At 36.2% G+C, this 26,467-nt stretch overlaps 1 protein-coding gene across 1 annotated transcript; it reads left to right on the top strand.

Moving 5' to 3' along the window:
- Positions 1–26,467, top strand: SLC25A31 (solute carrier family 25 member 31). Its single transcript, XM_036853459.1, has 6 exons — positions 1–302; positions 9,021–9,148; positions 17,969–18,086; positions 20,195–20,349; positions 21,815–21,940; positions 25,521–26,467. The coding sequence occupies exons 1-6, from the start codon at positions 59–61 to the stop codon at positions 25,719–25,721; spliced, it is 972 nt and encodes a 323-aa protein (XP_036709354.1). The 5' UTR covers positions 1–58; the 3' UTR covers positions 25,722–26,467.

The raw sequence follows: 26,467 nt of genomic DNA on the forward strand, positions 1-26,467 counted from the left end.
GTCTCTCCTGCTCTCGTTTTGAGCTTCTGCTGCCCGATTTTACGTCCATCGTCCCACCATGCAGAGTGTACCTCCGAAGAAGAAGCTGGAGAAGAAGGCGGAGAAGCAGCTCTTTGACGCCGCGTCCTTCGTGAAGGACCTGCTGGCGGGCGGGGTGGCGGCGGCCGTGTCCAAGACGACAGTGGCGCCCATCGAGCGGGTAAAGCTGCTGCTGCAGGTGCAGGCGTCGTCCAAGCAGATCAGCCCCGAGGCCCAGTACAAAGGCCTCGTGGACTGCCTGATGCGGATTCCCCGTGAGCAGGGTGTGTACGCGAGGCCGCCGCGCCAGCCTCTCCCCGCGCCGGGTCAGCTTGCCAGAAAAAGGGGTGCGTGGGCCGGGCGGGGACGCTTGCGGGCGCCACGGCCGTGTGTGTCGGTGATGAGTTTTTTCTTTGCCTTCGATAATTCAATTTCTTAACCGGTCTAAGAGGCTCTGCTTTCCCAGGGCCAAGAAGGCCTACACGTGACCAGTCCTGGGGCAGGGGAGACCACCACCTTCTCTTTCTCTGAATTTCTCCTTCGCAGGAGGCTCTGCACCTCCGTGCACCTGTGCCTGGCTCAGGAGGAAAATGGTTGACCTCCCCGTATTGGGGTAGATGCCATCAGGCCCTTGGCTGTATGTTAATACGTGCTTTAAGTTGCTTAAATATTTGTTGAAATAATACGTTTAAGAGAAGTATTCCAAATATGGAAGCATTGGGGCCTCTCAGTATCTAGTACGTATTCAGTGAAAAGAGGTTCTGTTTATTCTCAAGAACTACTGAAGACCAGGGCTGAGACCAAGGAGGCACTCACGTCTGCCCAAATTTTAGGGGGATGCCAAAAAAAACCTCAGTAGTAGCAACAAATAATATTTTAATGCAGTATATTTAAAAATCGAAATTAATGAGAAAAACCCATGATGAGCAAGATATAAAAATTTTAAGGAAAGTCGGGATCAGTATTAATTTTTATTTTTTGGCGTCAGGCTCTGTCTTTACTTAAAGTTTTGATATTTTGGTTCCTTGTGGAGTTTTTTTCCATTAATATTGAAATGATTTCAAGGAATAGATAATGAAAATGCTTTATTAATCATTCAATGCCCTCCTCTCACTGAATGGCTCCTTAAGTTAGCTAAGTGGATAAGAGGATAAATTGATCAGAAATTTTCTGATATAGCTGGATTCAATTGAAACCTCTATATGAACTCTAAAAAGGAAAGAGGTCTATTTATTGTGTATTCTGAACAAGAAGTGAAGTGGCTTCAACTCCAGTGCAGTCCTTTCTTTCACTCCTAAGTCTAGGGCAGGTTACTCTTCCTCCCATGAAAAAGGATTCCTGGGAACTCCCTGGTGGTCCATTGGTTAGGACTCCTCACTTCCACTGCAGGGGGCACGGGTTCAGTCCCTGGTCGGGGAGCTAAGATCCCACAAGCAGAGTATTTCAGGTTGAGGGTAGACTCTTAAGACATCATCTAAACTGTGGATTTAAAGTGCCCATCTGGGAGCTGAGTTTAGATCTTTAATGGTAAGTGAGTGGTTCACATCTTCTCGCTCCCATTTATTTTATCAGAGCAAGCTTCCCATTTCTCTTTGGAGCAGTAGGAGCCTCTTTATTATTTGCTAATCTGCTTTAAATATTTAATCAGGTAAAGTTAAATATTCTGGATAGATTGTGCTGACCAGTGCTAAGTCATTTTATATTTTAAATGTTTTTTGTAGTATTTAAACCTAAATATATTCCATATGGCTCTTGTAAATTGAGACCATTATGAATAGTATTCTGGTTCCAGCTTTCTTTAAGCAGAATTTTAAGAAAATGTTTCCTAGTATATACAAGGCCTTGTTATGAGTACACCATGGTATATTCTATGCTAAAAGATTAGTAATTCACAACAGGGATAATATTGCCATCTAGGGGCATTTTTGGAAACTTGTGAGGAATTTTTTGTTTAACACAAAGATAGAGGGGAGTAATCCTTAATTGCAATGATATGAAAGGCAAAATCCAGGGCTGCTAAACATCCTGCTGCTGCTGCTGTACATGGCCAGTCCTACACAACAGAGACTTATCCTGCAACCTCATGACTCAGATCTCCCACTGGACATTCATGTAGCAGTAAAACCTGTTTATGATGATCTAAGCCTAGAAACTAACTCTTATTTACCTATAAACACAAACTGTCTGGGGCAGAATTCTAGTACACAGTGATTTCAGTAATGCAGCTATCTTGTAAGTAGAGGAAAGATTGTACTTTGTTTTATTCAGAGTTTTACTGAGAGTTGTTCATCATTGTGAAAACTCATGTTAGCAGTTCTGTGTGTGATATTTGGTCACCACTTATATCATCTGCATTTTTAACTATTGAATTCATGATGATTGTATAGATATATTTATTAAGCCCTTTTTTCCAAATGTCAACGTGTGTCTTAAGCACAACTGATTCATTATAAATAGAAGCAAGCAGTGGACTGTTATGTCTGTGGTATGATCACGCCTCACCAATTTACTAAGTAATATATATATTTTATAATAAACTCTTTTATTTTCTTTTTGTATATAGCAGAAAGGGCATTATATTGATTTTTTTGAACTAGTGAAGGGGTCATTGTCTTTGAATTCTATTTCTAGATAGTAAAGGAAGCATTGTAAAATATTTATTATGTATAGAAGACTTGAACGTAGTAGCGCTGAGAATCACTGTGCTAAATCATTATGGAGCTTTACTAGGCAATCATATTCTGAGGCTGTTATTTTCTGGAATTTACCTTCTGTCTCTTTTGTGAAAGTCAAGATACATTGCAATCTCAGTGTTCTGAAGTTTCTCTTGTTTTTCCTGTTTGCTCGAGTTTTACTGATAACTTTTCCTTTCTTTAGGCAATATGGAATGAGCATAAGAGGCAGTGAATTCAGAAGGCACAACTAGATGCTCTCTCACTATCTTCTTACCTTATCTCTTTCTTTACACCTCAAGGAGAGAGCTCATTCTTCCTCTGAACATAGCTTTAAACATCTCCTTGGGTGTCTTTGATACTTTTTATAAGCTTTCCTTGGCTTCTGAAAGCTTCTGGATTTATCCTGACTAATGCTTTTTTTTTTTTTTTAATTTTTTTAAATTTATTTTTATTTTTATTATTTATGGCTGTGTTGGGTCTTCGTCTCCGTGCGAGGGCTTTCTCCAGTTGTGGCGAGCGGGGGCCACTCCTCATCGCCGTGCGCGGGCCTCTCACTATCGCGGCCTCTCCTGCTGCGGAGCACAGGCTCCAGACGCGCAGGCTCAGTAATTGTGGCTCACGGGCCCAGTTGCTCTGCGGCATGTGGGATCTTCCCAGACCAGGGCTCGAACCCGTGTCCCCTGCATTAGCAGGCAGATTCTCAACCACTGCGCCACCAGGGAAGCCCTGACTAATGCTTTTTTTAAAATTTATTCTTTAGTTGGTATTATGACCTTCCAACTTTGTATGTGCACTTTTATTTAGTACTTTTTAAACCTTTATTACACAAATAATGCATGTTTACTATAGAAAATTGAAAAACAGAGAGAAACAAAAAGTTAGCACTGCTAACATCACCACAGTTAACATTTTGGTGTCTGTGCTGTGATTTTTTTTCACTGAGCAAGCTATGCATCGGTAAATATATTTTAATTAATATAATTGTTTTATTTAATATATTGTAACATAGGCTTTTAAAGATATTATCTCTAAATCTCATTTTTAAGAGCCTACCAGAACTCTTTTCTCTTTTAGGTATTCCTGGCCATGAATTCATCAGCTGTCTTTAATCTGAAGTTTTCCAAACATATTTTCCTGAAGGCTAAAGCAGTGAGGTTTTTATATCTTGAAGATGATATTTTGGGGTATGGAAAGAAAATGTTAAGTAAATGTGTTATCTCAATAAAATGGGAACATAAACTTTACTGATATTTAGTAAATGAATTGGCACTGGCACCTATGGTTGGCCAAATGTCAGTTATATATCACAGGATGCTAAGGTATCCTGAAAAAAAGAGTAGGAGTTACACAGGGTAAAGGGGATAACGGGTACCCTTACTCAGTTATTGTATAATGAACATATTATAGTTTATGTTGGCTCAGTTAAATGGATTTATAGAGATAATAAGACTATTTGAATATTTAAATTTGTCAAGAATACTATTTGAAATATAGATTCACATATACTATTTTTAAGAATGAACCTCATCCTAAGGGTGCCTTGAGATAATAGCAGATGATAGTATGAAAACATCATGATTAGCAAGATATCTGAAAATACTATTTTTTAACTATTAAAACAAATGCTCAGTTGTGCCCTAATATCTAAAAGTTTTCCCCGACCACCCTATCTAAATAGCCCTTCCTCATTCTCCAACTACATATACTATTTTTTTCTGTGGCCACTTAACATGTTTATTTGTTCATTGTCTGTCTTTCTCAAAATGTAAGCTCCGTAAGACCAAGAACTTTGTTCCTATGCACTTGGTACCAAATAAAAGGTTTTTAAATGAAGAATCTTTTTTTTTTAAATTTTTATTGGAGTATAGTTGATTTACAGTGTTGTGTAAATGAAGAATCTTTATCTCATTCTTTAATTTCTCTTTTGGATGTGTTTTACAAATGTACATAACAGGGTAGTATAGTAGCAAAGGTATATAATTTACTTTTTTAAGTATGTACATATTTGAGAGTCATGATTACGTTTTTTTAACTGATAGGCAGACTGTCAAAGCATGTTGGAGCCTGCTAGTCTAGAATATACAGTTGACCCTTGAACAACACGGGTTTAAACTGTGTGGGTCCACTTACACACAGATTTTTTTTTTCCCCAGTAGTAAGTACTACAGTACTTGATCCCTGGTTGGTTGAATCCATGGTTGCAGAACCGTGGATATGGAAGAACCACATATAGGGAGGGCTGACTACAAGTTATTACTTGGATTTTTGACTGCATGGATAATCAGCATCCCTAACCCCTACGTTGTTCAAGGGTCAACTGTATACCCAAACATGCCTAGCATTTGCATTCTTGGCTAGAAGTGGACCAGTAAATGGCCCAGTAACTTTTTCCCATTTTCCCATCAGTTCTGTATTAATTCTTAATTATTTTCTCAGAATTAAGTTCAGAGTAGGTTTTTCTCACCCTTAAATTTTGAAGAGATTATTTTTACTTAGCAATTAAGTAAAAAAAAAACTTAGATGTTCTGCTATTACCAGAGAAATATACCACAACCCCTATGTTTGTCTCTATCAATTTTGTGATTATATATTAGGAAACTGTCCTTTTGTTCTGTGTGACTAGAGAGTTAAATACTGCTACATTTGCATCACTCTTGCTTTTCCCTTGTTTTATTCTGACCACAAAGTACTACTGTTTTTATCCAAAATGGATTTTTACCTAGAGGCAATAGAGATTTAATAACTCTAGGCCTGGAGTCAGATAGATCTAGAAAATTCTGGAGTTAAGTCCCAACCTTTCCCTTACCTTGTAACCTTGAACAATTTTTATTTAACCTCTCTCAACCTCAATTTTCTCAGTTCTATACAAGGTCTAATAATATTACCTACCTCATATGGTAGTTGTGGCAGTTAAACAAGATAATGCCTGTAAAATACTCAGCCATGTGTCTATTGCATAGTTAGTGCTCAATAAATTTTAACTCTTTAGTCATTTTGAATACATTCCTAAATTTAGAAACATGTATTCCTCATGTTCATTTGTAAATGAATGTATTTGAGATAAATTTGCATTACATATAGAGTAGATTTTTGTAATCTATCTAAAGAGCCTACATAGTACACAGTGTACTTAGAGTACATTTGAATAAAACCTTGAAACCTGGCCCCCAGAAATAATATTTCTATAGAAGATGCATTCAGAGTTCCACTTTGAGGTTCCTCCTCTTTGCCCTCTTACTAAGGACATTGGAGCTCCTAAAAGCATGGTACAGCAGTGAGATGCAAAGAAGGGAATAAGTTTTTTAAGTATGATCTGTGGAAAAAGAGACTAAAGCAGGGGTTTTTATCCTGATATCTGTAGCTCCAGGGAATCCATGAATCCTGAGAAATACATGCAAAAGTATTTTATGTGTGTGAGATACTTTTTCATATATAACTCATTAAGAGCTGCCAGTTTTCCTGTTACACTTCTAGGGATTTATTTATTTCTAGATTTTTCATTGAGACATTGACAGTTGTTTTGATGAATCCTCTGGGTTTTTTCATGCAAATACAATTTTGCTAAAAGGAATACGTTCTTCTGTCAATGCTAGCAAACCCCTTTAGTGATAAATCTGTCACTCTGTCATAGTCTCGTTAATTTGCAGATGTCTTTGTCATCAGAATCTACCATTTATATTCAGTACATTAGCCAAAGTTACAAACTTTTATACTACTTTTATATTTATATGACCTTCTTTTTGTGAAATAAATATTAATTCAGTACTGTAATCATAATTATATAATTATAACTAATAACTCATAATCTGAAACCTGTAATATCTCAATACCATCTAGCTGAATCAACCATTTCCAAAATGACTATTAATAAATAAGAGCCATGTATAAAATGGGAATTCTAATACATTTTTGATACATGACACTTTTTTAAACTCAGTTTATTAGTTTTTTTTTTAAACAAATGATGATTTCAACTTAAATCCCATTTGATCAGATCAGCAATTCTTCAGCCAGTATGTTCTTCTTTATCCTTTTAAGATCCTCTGCAAGTAGTCTGTTGTTGTGTTACTATAAAACATGGTCTAGAAAATCAAATCTGGGCTTCCCTGTTGGCGCAGTGGTTGAGAATCTGCCTGCCAATGCAGGGGACATGGGTTCGAGCCCTGGTCTGGGAAGATCCCACATGCCGCGGAGCAACTGGGCCCGTGAGCCACAACTACTGAGCGAGCCTGCGTGTCTGGAGCTTGTGCTCCGCAACAAGAGAGGCCGCAACAGTGAGAGGCCCGCGCACCGTGATGAAGAGTGGCCCCCGCTCGCTGCAACTGGGGAAAGCCCTCACACAGAAACGAAGACCCGACACAGCAATCAATCAATCAATCAATCAATCAGTCTTATTCTTCAGTATCATTTACACAGTCACATTTTACTTTCAACATTTCGCTTCCACAGGTCTGACCTCAGAAAATAAAAATGCTTAACTATGTTATTAAGTGTTTTTTATTAACTATGAAGAACTTAAAAATCTCTAAAAATACCTCCAAAGGTTAGAGTCACCAACTTCCCTCAGTAATTCAACGTGGCCATAACTAGCAAGAAATATTCCTTTATAATTTGCTTATATTTCTCATGTTTTAAGATTTTTATTTTGCTTCCATTAAAGAAAAATTGTTGACCTTTCTTAGTACAGAAAATATTTGTATGATTAAATTATTTATGGAAAAGTATTGTAGTTAAGTGACTGAATTATTGAGCCAGATTGCTTGAGTTTGAATCCAGATCTACAGTTTTCTGACTAAGTAACACTGGGCAAGTTACTTAACTAACTTCTTTCTGCCTTAGAAGTTGTTTTTAACTCATTTCTTCATATTTAAAATGGAGAGACTAATAGTACCTACATCATGGGTGATTATGAGAATTAAATGAATAAAAAACAGTTCCTAGAAATTAGTATTATTGTTTTGTTAATATTGCCTCAAAAATTTTTACAGTAATCATTTTCCATTTTTTTAAAAATAGAGCTTTATTTACCATACTTTAATAATTTTAGGACTTCTCTAAGATTTGTTTCTCCAGAAACCCAAAGCTGAACTAGAGCCTTGGAGACAGACAGAAGACTTGATTCAAAATCCTGGTTATAGTTTCTAAACTTATAAAAGTTTCAATTTATGCATGTATAAAATAGGTATTACAGGAGAACGTATGCCATAAGCATAGTGTGATGATTAAATGAAATATATAAAGCCTTTGCCAGTGCCTGGCACATATTAAATGCTCAAGAAGTTGTAGCTATTACCATTATGTGTTAAATGCCCTAGTAATTTATGCCTACAACTGAATGCCTTGTAACTGAATCAGCTGTGAGGACTGAGATTTCTTGGCTATTAATATACTTCTTAATTGTCTTTGTGCAACTGCTTTATATTTAGCTTGGGATCACCAATATTCAGTGTTTTATCCCACAAAGTATAGTTATTTAACAAATAAATATCTTTCCCTTTGTGTGTTTATCTAATCTAACTTTCAGTTTCTGAGCACCGGTCCCAGTCAACTGAGATTATCTTCATTTGTATTTTTATCTTTAGAAGACTGATTCTGGGTATTCTATTCTCCCAGCTGGAACTAGAGGTATCCTATTCAGAGTAGCAGGGTCAAACCATCTGTAAAAACAACTATGGGTCCTGAAGGGCTAGCCTGTTGTATTCCAGGGCAGCTATGGATTATAAAGGCAGTTCTGAATTATCAGGGTAACACAGTGACTGAATTATAAAGATTGGTCATTCCATGTTCCATGGAGATTTGAAGTGGGAAGATTATTGACCTTGAAAGTTTCCTACTATCCATCAAGCCTCTGGAGACTGCCTTGAATTGTAAATTGATTCTTTTTTGGCTAGGTATTAAAATATAAAGATAAGACTCTTTTATCCCTTTCTCATTCTCAGGAGTGTAGATACAAAACAGTTTTGTTCCAACAGCCTTGTCACCATAGGAATTGTATTTTATTATTTGGAAATGAGGCTAAGGGTTACTAGCTTCTCTGACAAATACTAGTAAGCTCTGTTTTTCTACTACTAAAGAGCCCTGTATTCAACTGGTAATGCTTTCCATAGGTTTTTAGGCATTCAAGGCTTCCTGTTGGAAGTTAACAAAATTGAAATGGGGTATGTGGAGTTAACACTGCCTTTTTTCTTCAGTTGGAGACACATGTAAACTTTATTTTTTTTCTCACGAGAAAAGATGTTTTAGATAGTTCGAACAGCTAAGTTTGTTAAAACTATGCAAATTATTTAATAATAATACAATATAAGTTTAGTATATTTTCTTTTATAGGTTTCTTCAGTTATTGGCGTGGCAATTTGGCAAATGTTATCCGGTATTTTCCAACACAAGCTCTAAACTTTGCTTTCAAAGACAAATACAAACAACTGTTCATGTCTGGAGTTAATAAAGAAAAACAGGTAATTTTTTTTTTTTCAGGTAATTATTGTTTATTTTATTTTGTTATTTTTTAATTGAATGAAAGATTCTTTAAATTATATAGTACTTTGCAATTTTCAAGTTTTGCACACATGATTTCATATTGTCTCATAGTAACCCCTTTTTTCCACCATCCCTGTCTGCCCTTCCCCCTTCCCTCTCCCCACTGGTAACCACTAGTTCTCTATATCTGTGAGTTGCTTCTTTTTTGTTTTATTCATTAGTTTGTTGTATTTTATAGATTCCACATATAAGTGATATCATATGGTATTTGTCTTTCTCTTTCTGATTTACTTCACTTAGTATGATGATCTCTAGTCCATCTTTCTGCAAATGGCATTATTTCGTTCTTTTTTATGACTGAATAATATTCCACTGTATGTATGTACCACATCTTCTTTATCCATTCATTACCTGTGGGGTTTTATTTGGAGAGGAGGTGCTCAAATGGTGGAAAAAAATAATAGTTAAAACATAGTAACTGTTAGGGACTTCCCTGGTGGTCCAGTGGTTAAGAATCTGCCTTCCAATGCTGGGGACATGGGTTCGATCCCTGGTTGGGGAACTAAGATCCCACGTGCCGCAGGGCAACTAATAAGCCCATGCACCACAACAAGAGAGAAGCCCGCACGCCACAACTACTGAGCCCGCCCACTCTGGAGCCCACGCACCACAACTAGAGAGCCCATGCACTGCAGTTGCTGAGCCCGTGCACTCTGGAGCCCGTGCGCCAAAACTAGAGAAGCCCACGAGCTGCAACTACTGAGCTCATGTGCTCTAGAGCCCATGCGCCGCAACTAGAGAAGCCCACACGCTGCAACAAAGAGCCCATGCACTGCAACGAAGACGCAGTGCAGCCAAAATAAATAAATAGAAATAATAAATAAATAAATACCTTAAAAAAAAGATTAATAATACCTGAGAAAAAACATAGTAACTGTTAGCATACTATAATATGTATTGTTATAGAAATTACATATGGAAAACATAGAATTGTATTAACTTTTACCAGTTTCTCTAAACCTCTTAACACAGTTTTAATAACTAAGAGATGTTTTGTCTCAACGCAATATTTCTCTGAATAAATATTAATTTTAATATAATTTACATTTTATAATCCCTATTCTGCTGCACTAGAAAAATTCAGCATTTAATCTGGTTTTGATAAGCAAAAAAAGCAGTCAACAAACGTGTATTTCCTAATACTAAAGTAGTTTATTTCCTAAAGAAGCAAATTGTTTCTTCTATATGACTGAGGCTCTATTTGGCTGAGATTAAAGTGTGTAGGAAGACCAAGTCAAATACAGGAAAATGATAAATTTAACTTAGAGAATTCTCTTGTAAGGAACTATATTCCAATAAAAATTAATTTCAAAAAAGAGAACTCTCTTTTTTTATCACAAAGGTGCTTTTTCTTTTCAAGGCAATCACTCCCTTGGTTATAAAATCTCATTTTCAAAATTTCCTACTCGTATGAACTATGTGTCATTTGTCCTGGTCTCCATTTGTTTTGTTACCTCTGTATACACTAGACCACCTACATTACTGTCAAGATCTTCCCCTCACCTGCCCTTATAAAGTCTCTCTACCCCCTCATCCTTTGTCTTTTTCTCTTCCTCCAGCCAACCAACCAAGCTGTCCTAGCAGATTCTTTAAAAGCAACTATTTATGGAACATTTCTTTGTTGCTATTTCCGTTAATTTCCTTTTAGACCCTTTATTTCCTTTATTGAGTGCTTTGCGCTGTTATGTAGTTGGAGGTATAAAGGTAACAAAGAAAATTCTTTACGCTTACATTCAGAAGATCTGGATTTAGGTCCTGGCACTCAGCTTATTTAGCTGTGTGAATTTTTGAATATCACCTCTCTGATCCTTAGTTTCCTCATCTGAAAATTGGACATACGAATACCTACCTCATGAGGTTTAGATGAGTAAGGTTTAGATGAGACTAAACATGTAAAGACACATAAAGTGCTTGCAGTAGTGCTGTGCTTTTCTTTTTTTAAGTAATTGGTATTTTTTTAATATTATTTATTTATTTTTGGATGTGTTGGGTCTTTGTTGCTGCATGCGGGCTTTCTCTAGTTGCGGTGAGCGGGGGCTACTCTTCATTGCGGTGCACAGGCTTCTCATTGCGGTGGTTTCTCATTGCGGAGCATGGGCTCTAGGTGCGCGGGCTTCAGTAGTTGTGGCACACAGGCTCAGTAGTTGTGGCTTGCAGGCTCTAGAGTGCAGGCTCAGTAGTTGTGGTGCACGGGCTTAGTTGCTCCATGGCATGTGGGATCTTCCCAGACCAGGGCTCGAACCTGTGTTCCCTGCATGGGCAGGCGGATTCTTAACCACTGCACCACCAGGGAAGTCCCAGTGCTGTGCTTTTATGGTAGGCACTCAGAAAAATGTTTCTGTCATCTTTAGGTAACAACTCTAATAATTGGAACTTCTCTTGACTAAGAACCTATGTCAGAGGGTCCTCAAGACCATCTTCATGTTCAGTGATTCACTAGGCCTCAGAGAACTCAGAAAAGCTGTTATACTCATGGTTTATTACAACAAAAGGATATAGATTAAAATCAACAAAGGGACAAGGCTCATAGGACAAAATCCAGGAGAAACTAGGTGCAAGCTTCTAGCTGTCCTCTCCTCGTAGAGTCACCTGGACAGCACTTAATTCTCCCAGCAATAATGTATGACAGCACATATAATGTGCTGCCAAATAGGGTTGCTCACTTGAGCCATGGTGGCCAGGCTTTTTGGGGAGTCAGTTTCATAGGCATGTGTAATGTGACTGACCTTAGCTACTCAGTCTCCAGCCACTGCCCCCACCCACTCAAGAGGTCAAACTGATATAGTTTAGCTCAAAGCATACAAAGGGGTGTTCACCATAAATCAAGGTTAGTATAAACTATCTGGTGTTACCCAAAGCTTCAGGCATATAAAGACACTCTAATTAGGTAGGATATTCCAAGTGCTCAGATGGTTATCTCAAACGAACCTTCGAGTTTGAGCAAGGGTGGTCCTTAAGATCTTTTCAGTGTGTATAGGGTTTGGGCAACACAGGCCTGCTGAGTTAACTCTTTATTGAACATTTTCCACCCCATCTCCCCCAAAAGATAATTCCTGTAAGACTAAGCCAAATGGAGCAATTAGAATTAACCAGAAAATTTATGTTACTAACATCTATCCCTAACAGTGTAAATAACATGGCTCTAAAAGTTTTTTGTTTTTTTTTTTTAAATTAAATTTAATTTATTTATTTATGGCTGTGTTGGGCCCTCGTTTCTGTGTGAGGGCTTTCTCTAGTTGTGGCAAGCGGGAGCCACTCTTCATCGCGGTGCGTGGGCCTCTCACCACCGCGGCCTCACTTGTTGCGGAGCACAGGCTCCAGACGCACAGGCTCAGTAACTGTGGCTCACGGGCCCAGCTGCTCCGCGGCATGTGGGATCTTCCCAGACCAGGGCTCTAACCCATGTCCCCTGCATTGGCAGGCAGACTCTCAACCACTGCGCCACCAGCGAAGCCCGGCTCTAAAACTTTTGAAGTTAACTTTGATCCGTGCTAAAATTCTGTAATAAATTTCATATTAGTAGAGCCTGAGGTAAAAACATTTTTAGTATACCTATAAAGAGCATGCTATCTTATTTAGAATGTAAAGGTATTCAGTCACAAGTAATAGTGTAATGTTTAAATATATATTATTTACTAAATCTGGATACTAATGACCCTTTTATTTCTCCCCTTGGACATCAAAATTGTATCCTATCTCTGCCTCCAACCCCCTGCCATGAAAAGTGGGGGGAAAAAAAAAGAACTTAAAAAGAAAAGTCAATATTTTTGGTTTCTTACCTGATCTTAAAAGAAGCAGAGGGCTTCCCTGGTGGCGCAGTGGTTGAGAGTCTGCCTGCCAATGCAGGGGATGCGGGTTCGAGCCCTGGTCTGGGAGGATCCCACATGCCGCGGAGCAACTAAGCCCGTGAGCCACAATTACTGAGCCTGCGCGTCTGGAGCCTGTGCTCCGCAACAAGAGAGGCCGCGATGGTGAGAGGCCCGCGCACCGCGATGAGGAGTGGTCCCCACTTGCCACAACTGGAGAAAGCCCTCGCACGGAAACAAAGACTCAACACAGTCATAAATAAATAAATAAATAAATAAATGAATGAATGAATGAACGAACGTGAATTTAAAAAAAAAAAAAAAAAGAAGCAGAGAAGATAGAAAAAACAAATACAGTGTATGTGATTTAAAAGTGGTTGATCTACCACAGTGAGATATCTCTACACACTTACCAGAATGGCTAAAATGGTGACAACACCAGATGTTGGCACGGATGCAGAGGAGCTGAATCATTCTTACATGGCTGGTGGGAATGGAAAATGATATTGCCACTCTAGAAAAGAGTATGACAGTTTCTTACAAACTAAACATATGCTTATCATACAATCCAACTCTAGGGCATTTATCCCAGAGAATAAAAACTTCTGTTCACAAAAAAAGCAATGTATACAATGTTCATAGAAGATTGTTTCATTATAGACAAAAATTTGGGAATAACCCAGATTTCCTTCAACAGGTGAATGCTTAAACAATCTATGGTACATCACACCATGGAAGTTTACTCAGCAATAAAGAGGAACAACCCTTTGATAAAACAAATACTGTATAATCCCCTTAGGGACCTAGAAAAGGCAAATTCATAGAGACAGAAAGTAGAATAGAGGTTACCAGGAGCTGAAGGGGAGGGAGATTATTTAATAGGTACAGAGTTTATATTTAGCATGATGAAAAGTTCTGGAAATAGATAGTAATGATGCTTATACAGTATTGTACTTAATGCTGAATTATATACTTAAGCATGGCTAAAACAGTAAATTTTACGTATATTTTACCACAGTTTTAAAAAAGAACAGACTTTTGATACAGCAACTTTGAATGCTAAGTGAAAAGCCAATCTCAAAAATTATATTTTCTTTCTGATTTCATGTATATGGCATTATTAAGGTGAGAAGATTATAGAGATGGAAATTATAATAGTGGTTGCTAGGAGAGAGGGAGGTGGCTATAAAAGGGTAGCAATGAGGGGTCTTTATCATGGAACTGTTCACCATGGTGATTGGTGGTTACGTGAATCTGCACACATGATAAAATGGCATAGAACTAAATATACACACAAATAAGTGTGTGTAACTGGTGAAATATGAATAAGGTAGATATTTATCAGTGTTACTTTCCTCTGCTATAGTTATGCTAGATATTACCGTTGGGGGAAATTGGTTGAAAAGTTTATAAACTCCGTATGTATTAGGATGCATGTGAATCTGGAATTATCTCAAAGTAAAAAGTTTTAAAAAAATAACCATGGTAGGCAGGTGTGTGCCTACTATATACTGTTTCACTGAATTTTTACCTCATTCTTTGAGGTAGTTATTTTTATCCCAAATGTACACATAAGGAAAGCAAGACAGAGCTTAAAGCACTTACCCTAGTCATGTGTTCATGTCTTTCTAACTCCCAAACTTAGTTCTTTCTGCTGCACTCTATTCCTCTCTCAGCTGAGGTGACTAGACTAGATGAGTCTTAGCTGAACTGGGCATAAAATATGCCTCTGCCACTCCTTAGCAGCTACCAGCACAACCCTCAACAGAGAAGACTAGAACTTCCAGCTCTCTTCCATGCCCAGACAAACTGTTAGAAAGAACTTTGGTCACAGGGTATTTGTTCTTGGAGGCATCAAGTCTGTTTATCATCCATTTGTCAACAGTTGAAAATAAACAGGATTATTTTCCTCCAAACCCCCTAGACTCTTTTGTTCTCCTCTCCTTGCCTGATTCTTTTTCATGCCCTCTCCTTTTACAGTATAGTAGTATCTGAAATTACTAACTTATAATTAAAAACTCATTTATGCTGATATACAACCTCTCCTGGGTCTGTTTTATTTTCGAGCTTAATTGTGGAGGGACAGACTTGTTACAGAAACACTTGCAGGATTATCATTCAGCATAGATTCTTATTTCTTGTCTCCCTCTCCTTCCTCCCTTCCACCCTCCCCCTTCCTCCCTTCCTTCCTTCCATTAGTAGTTTGGCCATGCTATTTATACATGTTGTGCCTGCCTGCTTTTTCATAGGCCCCACTTTCACTATCATAGGGGTCCTCGTTTGAATAATAAATTATGTGATCATTCGCCCAGGAAGTCATGGATCTGTTTTCTTTCTCTTATCTAGGAAGGAAAAAAGAAAGGTTAAATAGAATTTAAGATGCACTTTATAAATCTTTGTGCTGCATATCATATTTGGTTTGGCTTATTTGCTTGTAAGAAACAGAGACTTAAATTACTTCAAGAAAAATGAGTATTTCTTGCAATGATACACTGGCACTGGAATTTGAACCAAGGACAGCTGTAGGGATCAAACTGTATTCTTTATCTTTGTCTCCCAGGTCACTTAGTCTATCTCTGTCTCTAATGATCTGCTTTTTGGGTGTGTTTGCTCTGTGTTTTCTCATTATTGCCCTTTTTTACTTACCTATATTTTCTTTGTTTCTTTTAAGTTCAGTGTTAATATCATAGTGATTCCTTCTAACCTTTAAGATGGTGAGAGGTTCTTTACCTGAGATCCATGCATGCTTGAGGAATAACTTACACTAAAAGTATCTGTTTATATATATGTGATTTTTATTGGAAGAGTATCTATAGGTTTCAACAGTCTCAAAGTAGACTGAAACCTAAAAAAAAATTATTTAATATCTTTTCCATTTCTGTCCTTACTGATAACTGGCATAGAACTTCTGGAGTCAAATTCCTAAGACTTAAACTATGGCCCAGTTCTACTTTTTCTACCGGGTTACAGATCATCTTCTAGACTATGGATTAGCTACCCTGGGGTGAGATTCAACCTTCTGGTCTAATCTCTGTGTGATTATGAACTGTGGCTACCTATACAGTAGAACTTATGAGTTTCACTTAAAAGGCACGATGGGAGTCTGAGTACCCTTCATTAAACAAATATTTATTGAATGCATTACTCTTACTCTGGGCAAGGCCCCATGACTTGCTTTCTGAAATAAGCAAATGAATTAAGAATCTAGGCCTCAAAAAAATGTAGGCAACCTAAATGTCCATGAACTGATGAATGGATAAATAAAATGTGGTCGTGAAATATTATTTGCCAGTGAAACGGAATGAAGTGCTAACACATGCTACAACACGGATGAACCTTGTAAACATGTTATATGAAAGAAGGCAGTCACAAAAGACTGCATATTGTGTTATTTCGTGTATAGGAAATGTCCAGAATAGGCAAATCTGTAGAGACAGAAAGTAGCTTAATGGTTATGTAGGGCTCAGGGGGATTGGGAAGATGGGGAGTGACTGCTGGTGGGTACAAGGTTCCTTTCAGGGTGATGGAAATGTTCTGAAACTGGTAATGATCGCACAGCTCTGTGAATATGCCAACAGTCCATTGAATTGAGTACGTGGGTGAACTGTGGGGTGTGTAAATATATCTCAACAAGTAAAAATAAAAATAATAATTCTGGCCTGAAGAAATTTATAGTCCGTAGAAGATAAGACAAGACAGGTACACAAATAATTATAAATTGAAAGTAGAAAGTTATTGTAAATACTATTTTAAAAAAAATGAGAATCTGGAACATGTTGACACATTTTACATATTGATCACATGATTCACCTTTAATTCTCTGAGAGATGAAATATTTAGGGGGAGAGGGTATGATTACATACAGTTTTGGGTGGGTTGGAGATCAGAGAATTTGTGGAAGAAATAGAATTTGAGTTAGAGCATAAATTGATAACTTTTTGTTTTAAAAAGATAGGAAGAAAATTTAAAAATAAGAAGGGCATTCCAAGCCAAGAGAAAATTGAGAGTTCTAGAGAATTTGTGGAAGAAATAGAATTTGAGTTAGAGCGTAAATTGATAACTTTTTGTTTTAAAAAGATAGGAAGAAAATTTAAAAATAAGAAGGGCATTCCAAGCCAAGAGAAAATTGAGAGTTCCAAAGCATCTGAGACTTAAAATTGTTAGAAATAAGAGCCAGAGAAGCAAGAAACTGAGCTTGACTAGAATGGTTACTGTGGCCTTGTACCCTAGATTTTCTATGACAGTTCCAATTCAAATATTCCTTTCTTCTCCAGTGAGCTCTAGATGTTGAAAAGCAGTTTATTGGACTTAAGCAGGGCACATTTCAAATGTTTATCAAAAAGAACTTCAACAGCCCACGTGAACTAGTAGATCAATAAGGTCTTACATGCCACTCAACCACATTATAATTGATTTCTGCCAATTTACATGTTGGCATTTGAACATAATCTATATTTTTGAGCTACTTAAATTTATTTCTACTAAAACTACAAAGTGAAACTGTGGCATTATGATGTATTACTGTCCCTCTCCCCTGCCGCCAAGAAGGGGAACCACTAAAGCCTCCACAGATGCCTAACATTTTAGTCATAACTAAAATATATTATTAACGAAAAACTTTATACAGTCTAAAGAGCAAAATATCTTATGTGGCCTCTTTTGCTAACTTGGGCTACTTTTGCTGGAGGACATTAAAATATCTTGGAATTTCAGTATGTCAGCATCTAAGCTGTATCTCCCAGACCGCCTGGTAAGAAATAAAGGCTGCATGGACATGAAGGGAAGTATTTTGCATGATAATATATGCATTATTATAGGTGATCACTTTATAAAAGCAGTTTGTAAGTCTGGCTTTTTAACCTTATAAAAATAAGGATGTTTAAAAATCAGATTCTATAGTTTAATAACCATGTTTTAATTAATATGTTTCAGTTCTGGAGGTGGTTTTTGGCAAACCTGGCTTCTGGTGGAGCTGCTGGGGCAACATCCTTATGTGTAGTATATCCGTTAGATTTTGCCCGAACCCGATTAGGTGTTGATATTGGAAAAGGTATGGGATTTTTAGAAATACTAACTCTTTCTTCTTTGTGTTTTTGAACACTGTATTATCTGTTTTAGTTATGCTTATAACAACAGTGTTGTGTTCCATCTAAAAATTTTATTCTCAACCAAATGGTAAAGTTATAAAGCCTAAAGATTACTACTTTTTTCTTTTCTCTTAAAAGAGGGAAGGGGAAGGCCAATACTGTAGTAACAAAAAGAGTAAGCACAGAGACTGCTTATAACTTATTTCCAGTTTGTTTGTTTAGAGAGCCATCTTCTAGATCCCTTCATGCACTTAGTTTCCTGTCTTGACTGTGGCTCCTCTCTACATTAGATGTACAACTCTCATCCTAGAGATTCCCTTTTCCTCTGTCCTTACTTATTTATCACATCTTTCTGTGTTTTCGTTACACCCTTGTTTTGGTAGATATGTTGTTTGATAGCTTTCTGAGCTTTCTGAGAAGGGTGGATAGGAGATAAATTGAGATCTTGCATATCTGAAAATGTCTATGTTTCACCCTCTTAATATTTGGCCATATGTAAAATTCTGGATTTAAAATTATTTTCTTTCACAATTTTGAAACCATTAATCTGGATTCTAGTTTCTAATACTGCTCCTAAGAAATCATTCTCTTACTGCTGATCCTTTTTATGTGGCTTTTTCTCTTTTTAATTACCTTATATCCCTGATGATATGACATGCACAATGATGTATCTTTGTGTGAGTCATTTTCAGTAATTGTGGAGGTCACTCAGTTGGCCCCATGTGAGTGCAACACAAGTTGGAGCCTCGTGTTCAGTTCTGAGGATGACAGAGGAGTAAGTCACTTGGCTACCCAGGGTGAGGTGGTGGATTTTGAGCATCCAGATGCTAATTTGTTCTCACCACAATAGTACTTAATTCCTCGAATTTTAAGTCTTTCTGTGGTTATTGGAATCAAATGGCTCACTTCTCAACAATATCTCCCTCTGCAAGAAATTAGGTTTCAACTTTCTCTGCTCCACTTGGTGAGTTACCATCCTCCACCTCCCTTCCATCTTGCTAAAATTTGTGGATTTTATTCTCATCATGTACTCTTTTTTGCTTATATGGCTTTAAACCTGTTTTTTCTTTATTATTATTTTAATAGAATTTCTTAAGGGATCAGAGGGTCTTTCAACCAGTATTATTGAGTGCCTGAGGTGAACCAGGCCCTGCTTGAGATACAGGTTGTGTATGTGTAATATACACACATATACACACACACCATATTAAACATGGAGCTCCTGGTTCATGTACCTTACAGTCTTGTGGAGATCACGAGTAGTAAAGAAAAAGAATAAATGACTAAAATATACTGTCAGCAAAAAATGCCATGAAAAAAATTTAGGAGAAGAGAGTGACATCAATTTAGATAAGTGATTAGAGAAAATACCTCAGAAGGGGTGGCAGTTTGAACAAAGATGAGAATAGGAGTTTCATCTATGATGTTTAACTGGCATTCCAAATTTTTTTGTTATTGTTAAGAAAGTGAAAATAACATATGTACCTTGGTTTAATTTCAATTCTGTAGTTTTGTTTTCTCTCAAAATTGGGAGAACTTAGTTTATTTTGAAAGATTGTATTCTATATATAATATTTATAAAATATCAAGGAGTTCTAGGTCAAGGGAAAATAAAAACAAAACCAGCAAACACTAGAAAAATATGACACTTCATCTAAAATGTCAGTGATCCTTAAAGTTACTAGTTTTTAGCTTTGTCTTTTTGCTTTATCCGTCCTTTTGCTTTTCAGCTGAAGCAAGTTGTAGAGTTTTGCATGCCTAAGTATTTTCTGAATGCTGATAGTAACTTCTCATAATTTTATTGAAATGTTTTAAGCCAGTCAGATTGCTTGAATTAGATTGCTTTTATAAGATTAATATTTTCAGTTAAAATATCTTAAGATACTACTTGACATCTTAATTATCTTTAAATGAATGGAAAGATTTTGACTTGTGCCTTTTTTTTGTTATAAAGATTTCTAAATGTTAGTTCCAGATAATTTAAATCTGTAAAATGTTTAATTAATTTACTTTGATGAAAGTGTTTATCTGATATAATGTTGCTAATAAATTTTAAATGGCTTTATTTTAGGTCCTGAAGAGCGACAATTCAAGGGTTTAGGTGACTGTATTATGAAAATAGCAAAATCAGATGGAATTGTTGGTTTATACCAAGGGTTTTGTGTTTCAGTTCAGGGCATCATTGTGTACCGAGCCTCTTATTTTGGAGCTTATGACACAGTTAAGGTAATTTGGTACTTTAACTAGTATATATTAAATAAATTGTTTGTTTCTTTTTATTCTAATGTTCAGCAGGTATGTTTACTTTTAATTATAGAAATCAAAATAAATGATGACATAAGAGATATTATAGCATTCTGTTTAATCATGACTTTGCCATAACCTAATTAAGTTATAACTGTATTATGGATCTGACTTTGGATATAAAGCATAAATATAAACGTTAGGTTTTTGTGCTGTTTGCACTGAAAGACTCAAATAGAAAACATGCTGATTAGGTTATATCATAATTAGATCTTCGGTATATAGGAAGGCATAGAGTTTTTCTGATTTTACATTCATTTTATTATCACTTTTTTACATGCATATTATCAGTTTACTATCATCAATGGAAAGCAGGCAAGGCATAATTAATTAGTTAAATATGATAAATGCTACTATAGCTCAGTGATCTATTGGATACTGTTAGATTTTGTATTGTATTCTCCAGGTTGTTCTGCAATCTGCCTTTTCAGTTCAGATGTAAATAGCACTTCATAAGGTAGGAAAGAGAAAGATCGTAATAATGGCTACCATTTTTTGAGCTATTACGTAGTTTTGAGAACTTTTTTAAGTACTTTATATCCTCACAGTGTTCTAGGATAGCTTTTAATATATCCCATTTTAAAGATAACCTAGGAATGGCTAAGTAATTTATTTATGTGGCAAGCACAGGTCCCGTGCTCTTAATCACTACATCATAATGCTTCTAAAAGGAAGCAATGAAATTAATCCCAGTATTATTTACTAAATAAGATTAAAACTTGAGGGAAATTTTATAATAGTTTTATATATTGTCTCTGCCCTCCCTCATTAGTATAAATGTATCAATAGTTGAATGTTATTTTTATTGTGGTCTGGACATAATACTTTTCGTTTGTAGTGTATTTTTTAGACAGATAAATAGATTAATGGAAATTACAGGATCTTATATATATTTATTTAATCACAGAAAAATTTATGTTTAATCACCCTCTGCTTTCCTCTGTTATCACCTGTAGTAGTTGTAAAATTTAGGAATGTTTCTTCACTAGCTTAGAGCTTTAAAGCTGTTTATCACACATCATCTGTTAATAATAACAGGCATTCTTTCATCTTTTCCAACTCTATGAGGAAGAACCATGGAGGAACTTTTTTGGTCACTGGCTGCCATCTCTAGTTTTCAGTGCTATTAATAACAAATCTCCTGTAATAGCAGATATTCTATTCTTTTTCAAATATGCTTTTAAAATATAGCCATGTGTGGGATTCTCATTTCTTATTGATCTCCCGCTATTATTTTAATCTTTCCACATTAAATCCAACTGTTTTTTTATTGCATTTTAAGTATAATTGAGCCCTCTTTCATATATTTATAAGAATTACCCTTTGACTTAATGATTTAAGATATTTTGGAAATTTAGATGGTTACTTGATAATTTTTCTTTTCTAGGGCTTATTACCAAAACCAAAGGAAACTCCTTTTCTTGTCTCCTTTTCAATTGCTCAAGTTGTGACTACATGCTCTGGAATACTCTCTTATCCCTTTGACACAGTTAGAAGACGTATGATGATGCAGGTATTTTATATTATTTGTAAGCTTAATTGAGTTTTCCAGTATCTGATATTCAGATGTAATTTATTAAAATCTTAGAGACATTTTGGCTGAAAGGCATAAGCCATTTGTTTTACTTACTAAAATAAATACATGATGTGTTCTGTCTTGTATTCTTTTCTATCCCAAAGCAGCCATCATCCAGCAAAGTTTCTTCCATGTCTGCTATCAGAACAGAAATGTCTTTTACTCCTATAGTATGAGTATGTATTATTGTTTGGAGAGTGGAGGGGCATGGCAAGGATTAGATGAGCATGTGTTTGTCTTAACTGAATATTATTAGATTAAGTAGAATAAGCCCAGTCATAGGCCACTGACATATGTAATCATTTGTTGTAGTATATTTTAATAAAAGTAAATAATTTTTAACTCCAAGGATGAAGACTTGTTTATAATGATGTATGTTCTAAATGTAAATACCCAAACCAAAATTTTGATAAAGTCAATCTCCATTGCTGTTACCTGTTACATTCATTCATTCAACAAATAATTGAGTGCCTATTCACCAAGCTCTGGTGACACAAATAAAATAAGGCAGAACCTGCACCCAAATTCATAGCATAGTATTGAAGGCATACTGTTAATGGTTTAAGTAGAAACGTGCATAGGTTCCAGGAATGCAATAGGGGAGGGGTACCCAAATGCTTAAAGTGATCAGATATGGCCTCTTAGAGAGCTAAATCTCAGTAAATAGGCTTTTTCTCCAGACAGTGAAGAGTACATTCTCAGCATAGGGGAAAAAACATACCTAGAGGTATGGCTTGAGAAGAATTTCAGTATACCCATATGATAGGTTTCATGAGGGCATGTGAAAATAATGAGGCCAGAAAGCTATGTTTATTATGTGCCAGAACTGTCCTAAGCATTTTACACTTTAACTCATTTAATTCCCAAAACAATGCTGTGAGGTGTAGTTATCCTCATTATCCTCTACAAAATGGTCCTGGAAGAACCCAGTGGGCCACCTGAAAAGGTAAAGCATATCTATCCTATCGCTTCATTTATGGACTATCCTTAAAGTTGTTCCCTTTATATCTGTGTTTCCTCTTGATCTATGTCTAGCTCTAGTTTAATAAACTGAAACACTTTTGAAAATTAATTTGCGAATAGACTGTGGATTAAGTAAATGGTACTGTATAAATGTTAAATTGTCTGATTTTGATAACTGTACTTTGGGTATGTAAGAAAATATTCTTAGAAAATGCACACTGAAATGTTTAAAAATAAGGGGCAATGATAGCTGCAACTTACTGTCAAAATAATTCAGAAAAAAAATTGTGGGTGTGGATTTTTATATATATGTGTGCATTGCTATATGTATAAAACCGTACCACTGCCATAACATAGTACCGAAGACTGGGTGGCTTAAACAACAGAAATTTATTTTCTAACACTTTGGGAGGTTAAAAGTCAGTCAAGGTGTCCAGCAGGGTTGGTGTCTTCTGAGCGCCTCTCTCCTTGGCTTGTAGATGGCCTTCTTCTCCCTGTGTCTTCTCATGGTCCTTTTTCTGTTTCTCTTCTTATAAGGGTGATCATAATGGATTAGGGTCTGCTCTAATGAGCTCATTTAACCATAATTATTTTTATAAAGACCCGGTCTCCAAATTTAGTCACAGTCTGAGGTTCTGGGGTTAGGTCTTCAATATATGAATTTTGTGGGGACACAATTCATAACAGTATTCTTTAATTTTTACATTTTGATTTTATATCCCACAACTTTGTTAAGCCATATTACAAACACCAACCTATATGTACACCCTTTGAAGTTTTTTTTTGTTTTTACACACACAGTGATATATTCTGCACATAATAGCAGGCTTTTTTCCCTTCCTTATCAATTCTTATGCCTTTTATTCCTTTTCTTGCCTTTCTGCACTGGTTGAGACCTCTGATTCAGTGTTACATGAAATAAGTAATAACTGGCAACCTTGTTTTGGTCCTAGTCTTACTGGGAATGCCTTCAATGTTACAGATTACAAAGTTTAATGTTCGCTGTGGATTTTTCGTAGTTACATTATGACTGGTCCTTTCTGTTTTGGATTACAGTAATTTTCCTCTTTTTTTTAATTTTTTTTTTTGACTGCGTTGGGTCTTCGTTGCTGTGCGCGGGCTTTTATCTAGTTGCGGAGAGTGGGGGGCTACTCTTCATGGCGGCGCACGGGCTTCTCATTGTGGTCGCTTCTCTTGTTATGGAGCATGGGCTCTAGAGCACCGGGGCTTCAGTAGATGCGGTACGTGGGCTCAGTAGTTGTGGCTCACAGGCTCTAGAGCGCAGGCTCAGTAGTTGTGGCGCACGGGCTTTGTTGCTCCGTGGCATGTGGGATCTTCCCGGCCCAGGGCTCAAACCCGTGTCCCCTGCATTGGCAGGCAGATTCTCAACCACTGCTCCACCAGGGAAGTCCTGGATTACAGTAATTTTTAATCATGAATGGTGGTCATGTTTTTTTCTATATCAAGATGATCATATCATTTTTCTTATATGCCTGGGATCAATCCAGCTCGGTCATGATGTATTGTATTTTGTACCCCTTGCTGGGTTTGATTTGCTGGTTTTTGTTCAGGATATTTTATCCGTGGTTTCTGTGACACAAGCTTGTCATTTTTTTCCTTCTTGTGTTATCCTAGTCTAATTTTGGTATCAGGACTATGCAAGCCTCATAAAATATGTTAGGGAGTCTCCCCACTTTTTCTCTTCTTTGGAATAATTTCTGTGAGATTGGAATTAAATTTCCATTGAATGTTTAGTAGAACTCACATATAAAGCCATCTGGACATGTGGTTTTCTAATTTAGGAGAAGATTTACAACAACTGATTGAATTTCTTCAATGAATTTAGTATTATTCTAAAGTTTTTTCCTATTCTGTTGGTAAATTACACTTTTTAGGCATTTATTTCCTCTGTGTTTTCAAAATAATTGTCATAAAGTTGTTCATAATATCATCTTGCTCTTTCTTAATCTCTGGGTCATCTGCAATGATGTTACCTTTGGCACTTCTAATAATTTGGGCGCCTTTTCTTGTTTTTCCTGAAACAGTGTTTCTAGAAATTTGTCAAAGTATTTCAGATAACTAACTTTTGACTTTTTATGCTTTCTTTTGCGTTTATTATTTCCTTTATTTCTGGTGGTTAAAGTTACCACTCAAGCTGCATCTTACAAATTTAGTTGAGGAGTTTTGTGGTTGTTAGTTAGGTTTTAAATATTTTCTAAGATGTGTTTTTCTTAATACCCAAACGTGATATTTTTCTAGTTATCTTTTTTGTTCTTGATTTCTCTCTTAATTGCAGAGTGGTGAGAGGATAAATCATGGTATGTGATGCCAATCTTTTAAAATTTGTTAAGCCTAATATGTGGTCATTTTCAAGTGTGCCTGAAAAGCATGAGTATTCTGCAGTCAGTGGGAACAATACTCAATATATGACCATTAACTCAACATACTTACTCAACACAGTGTTAATTTTAATCTATCCCTGTTGCTAAATTAAATCTGTCTTACGATAAAAGATGTTAAGATAATGGCAAACTATTTGTCTTTATTTGTATAGAGTGGTGAGGCTGAACGGCAGTATAAAGGAACTTTAGACTGCTTTGTGAAGATATACCAACACGAGGGAATTGGCGCATTTTTTCGTGGTGCCTTCTCCAATATCCTTCGTGGTACAGGGGGTGCTTTGGTGTTGGTATTATATGATAAAATTAAAGACCTCCTTAATATTGATATTGGAGGTAGTTCATCAGGAAATTAAATTGAAAAATGGATATAGTTAACTTATTAAACATACAAATTACATAGCTGCCATTTGTGTACATTTTGATAGTGTGTTATTACTGTCAGTATTTTCTTAAAGTGCTAATTCTGCAGTGAAGCATAGGCTTTTTTCAAGGATTTAAATACTAAAAAATCAAATAAATGTGGTTTCTTTCCTACTTAGACTCAAACTCACTTGAATGAGAAATTTTACTTATTTTAAGTGGTACCTGTTATTTTTATTAGTTTAAAATCTTTTTCTTTTGTGATTAAAAAAGTAAAATTTATAACGCTAAAATCTAAGAAATGAAAGTATCTTCTTTTAAAATGATATTCTTTTAATGTAACTGTCTCCCCATCTTTTAAAATCATATGATATGACAAATATTTCTTAAAAGCTTATTAGGAGATGTCATCATGATATCTATGGGCATAAGTAAGCTTTATTCTACAACATCTCTACTAAAGCAGCTCAGGTTATTACTATGTATTGTGTTTATGGTATCATATAGCTTTTAATAAGCACAGATTCTAGATCTGATCATAAAAAAATTGATAATGACTTTAATGACACTGCAAACTGTAGTTGGAAAGTAAAAGGTATAAAAATGGCATATCTGCTAACTTTTATCTATAAAATAAATAAACTCTTGCTAATGTGAATATATCTTGGAACAAAAATATCCCCTTGAAAATTACTTTGTGTACTTTGTATTGATGATAATAAAGGAAGTTTAAAACTTA

The sequence above is a fragment of the Balaenoptera musculus genome, chromosome 5 (genome assembly GCF_009873245.2).
Source record: "Balaenoptera musculus isolate JJ_BM4_2016_0621 chromosome 5, mBalMus1.pri.v3, whole genome shotgun sequence".
Lineage (NCBI taxonomy): Eukaryota > Metazoa > Chordata > Mammalia > Artiodactyla > Balaenopteridae > Balaenoptera > Balaenoptera musculus.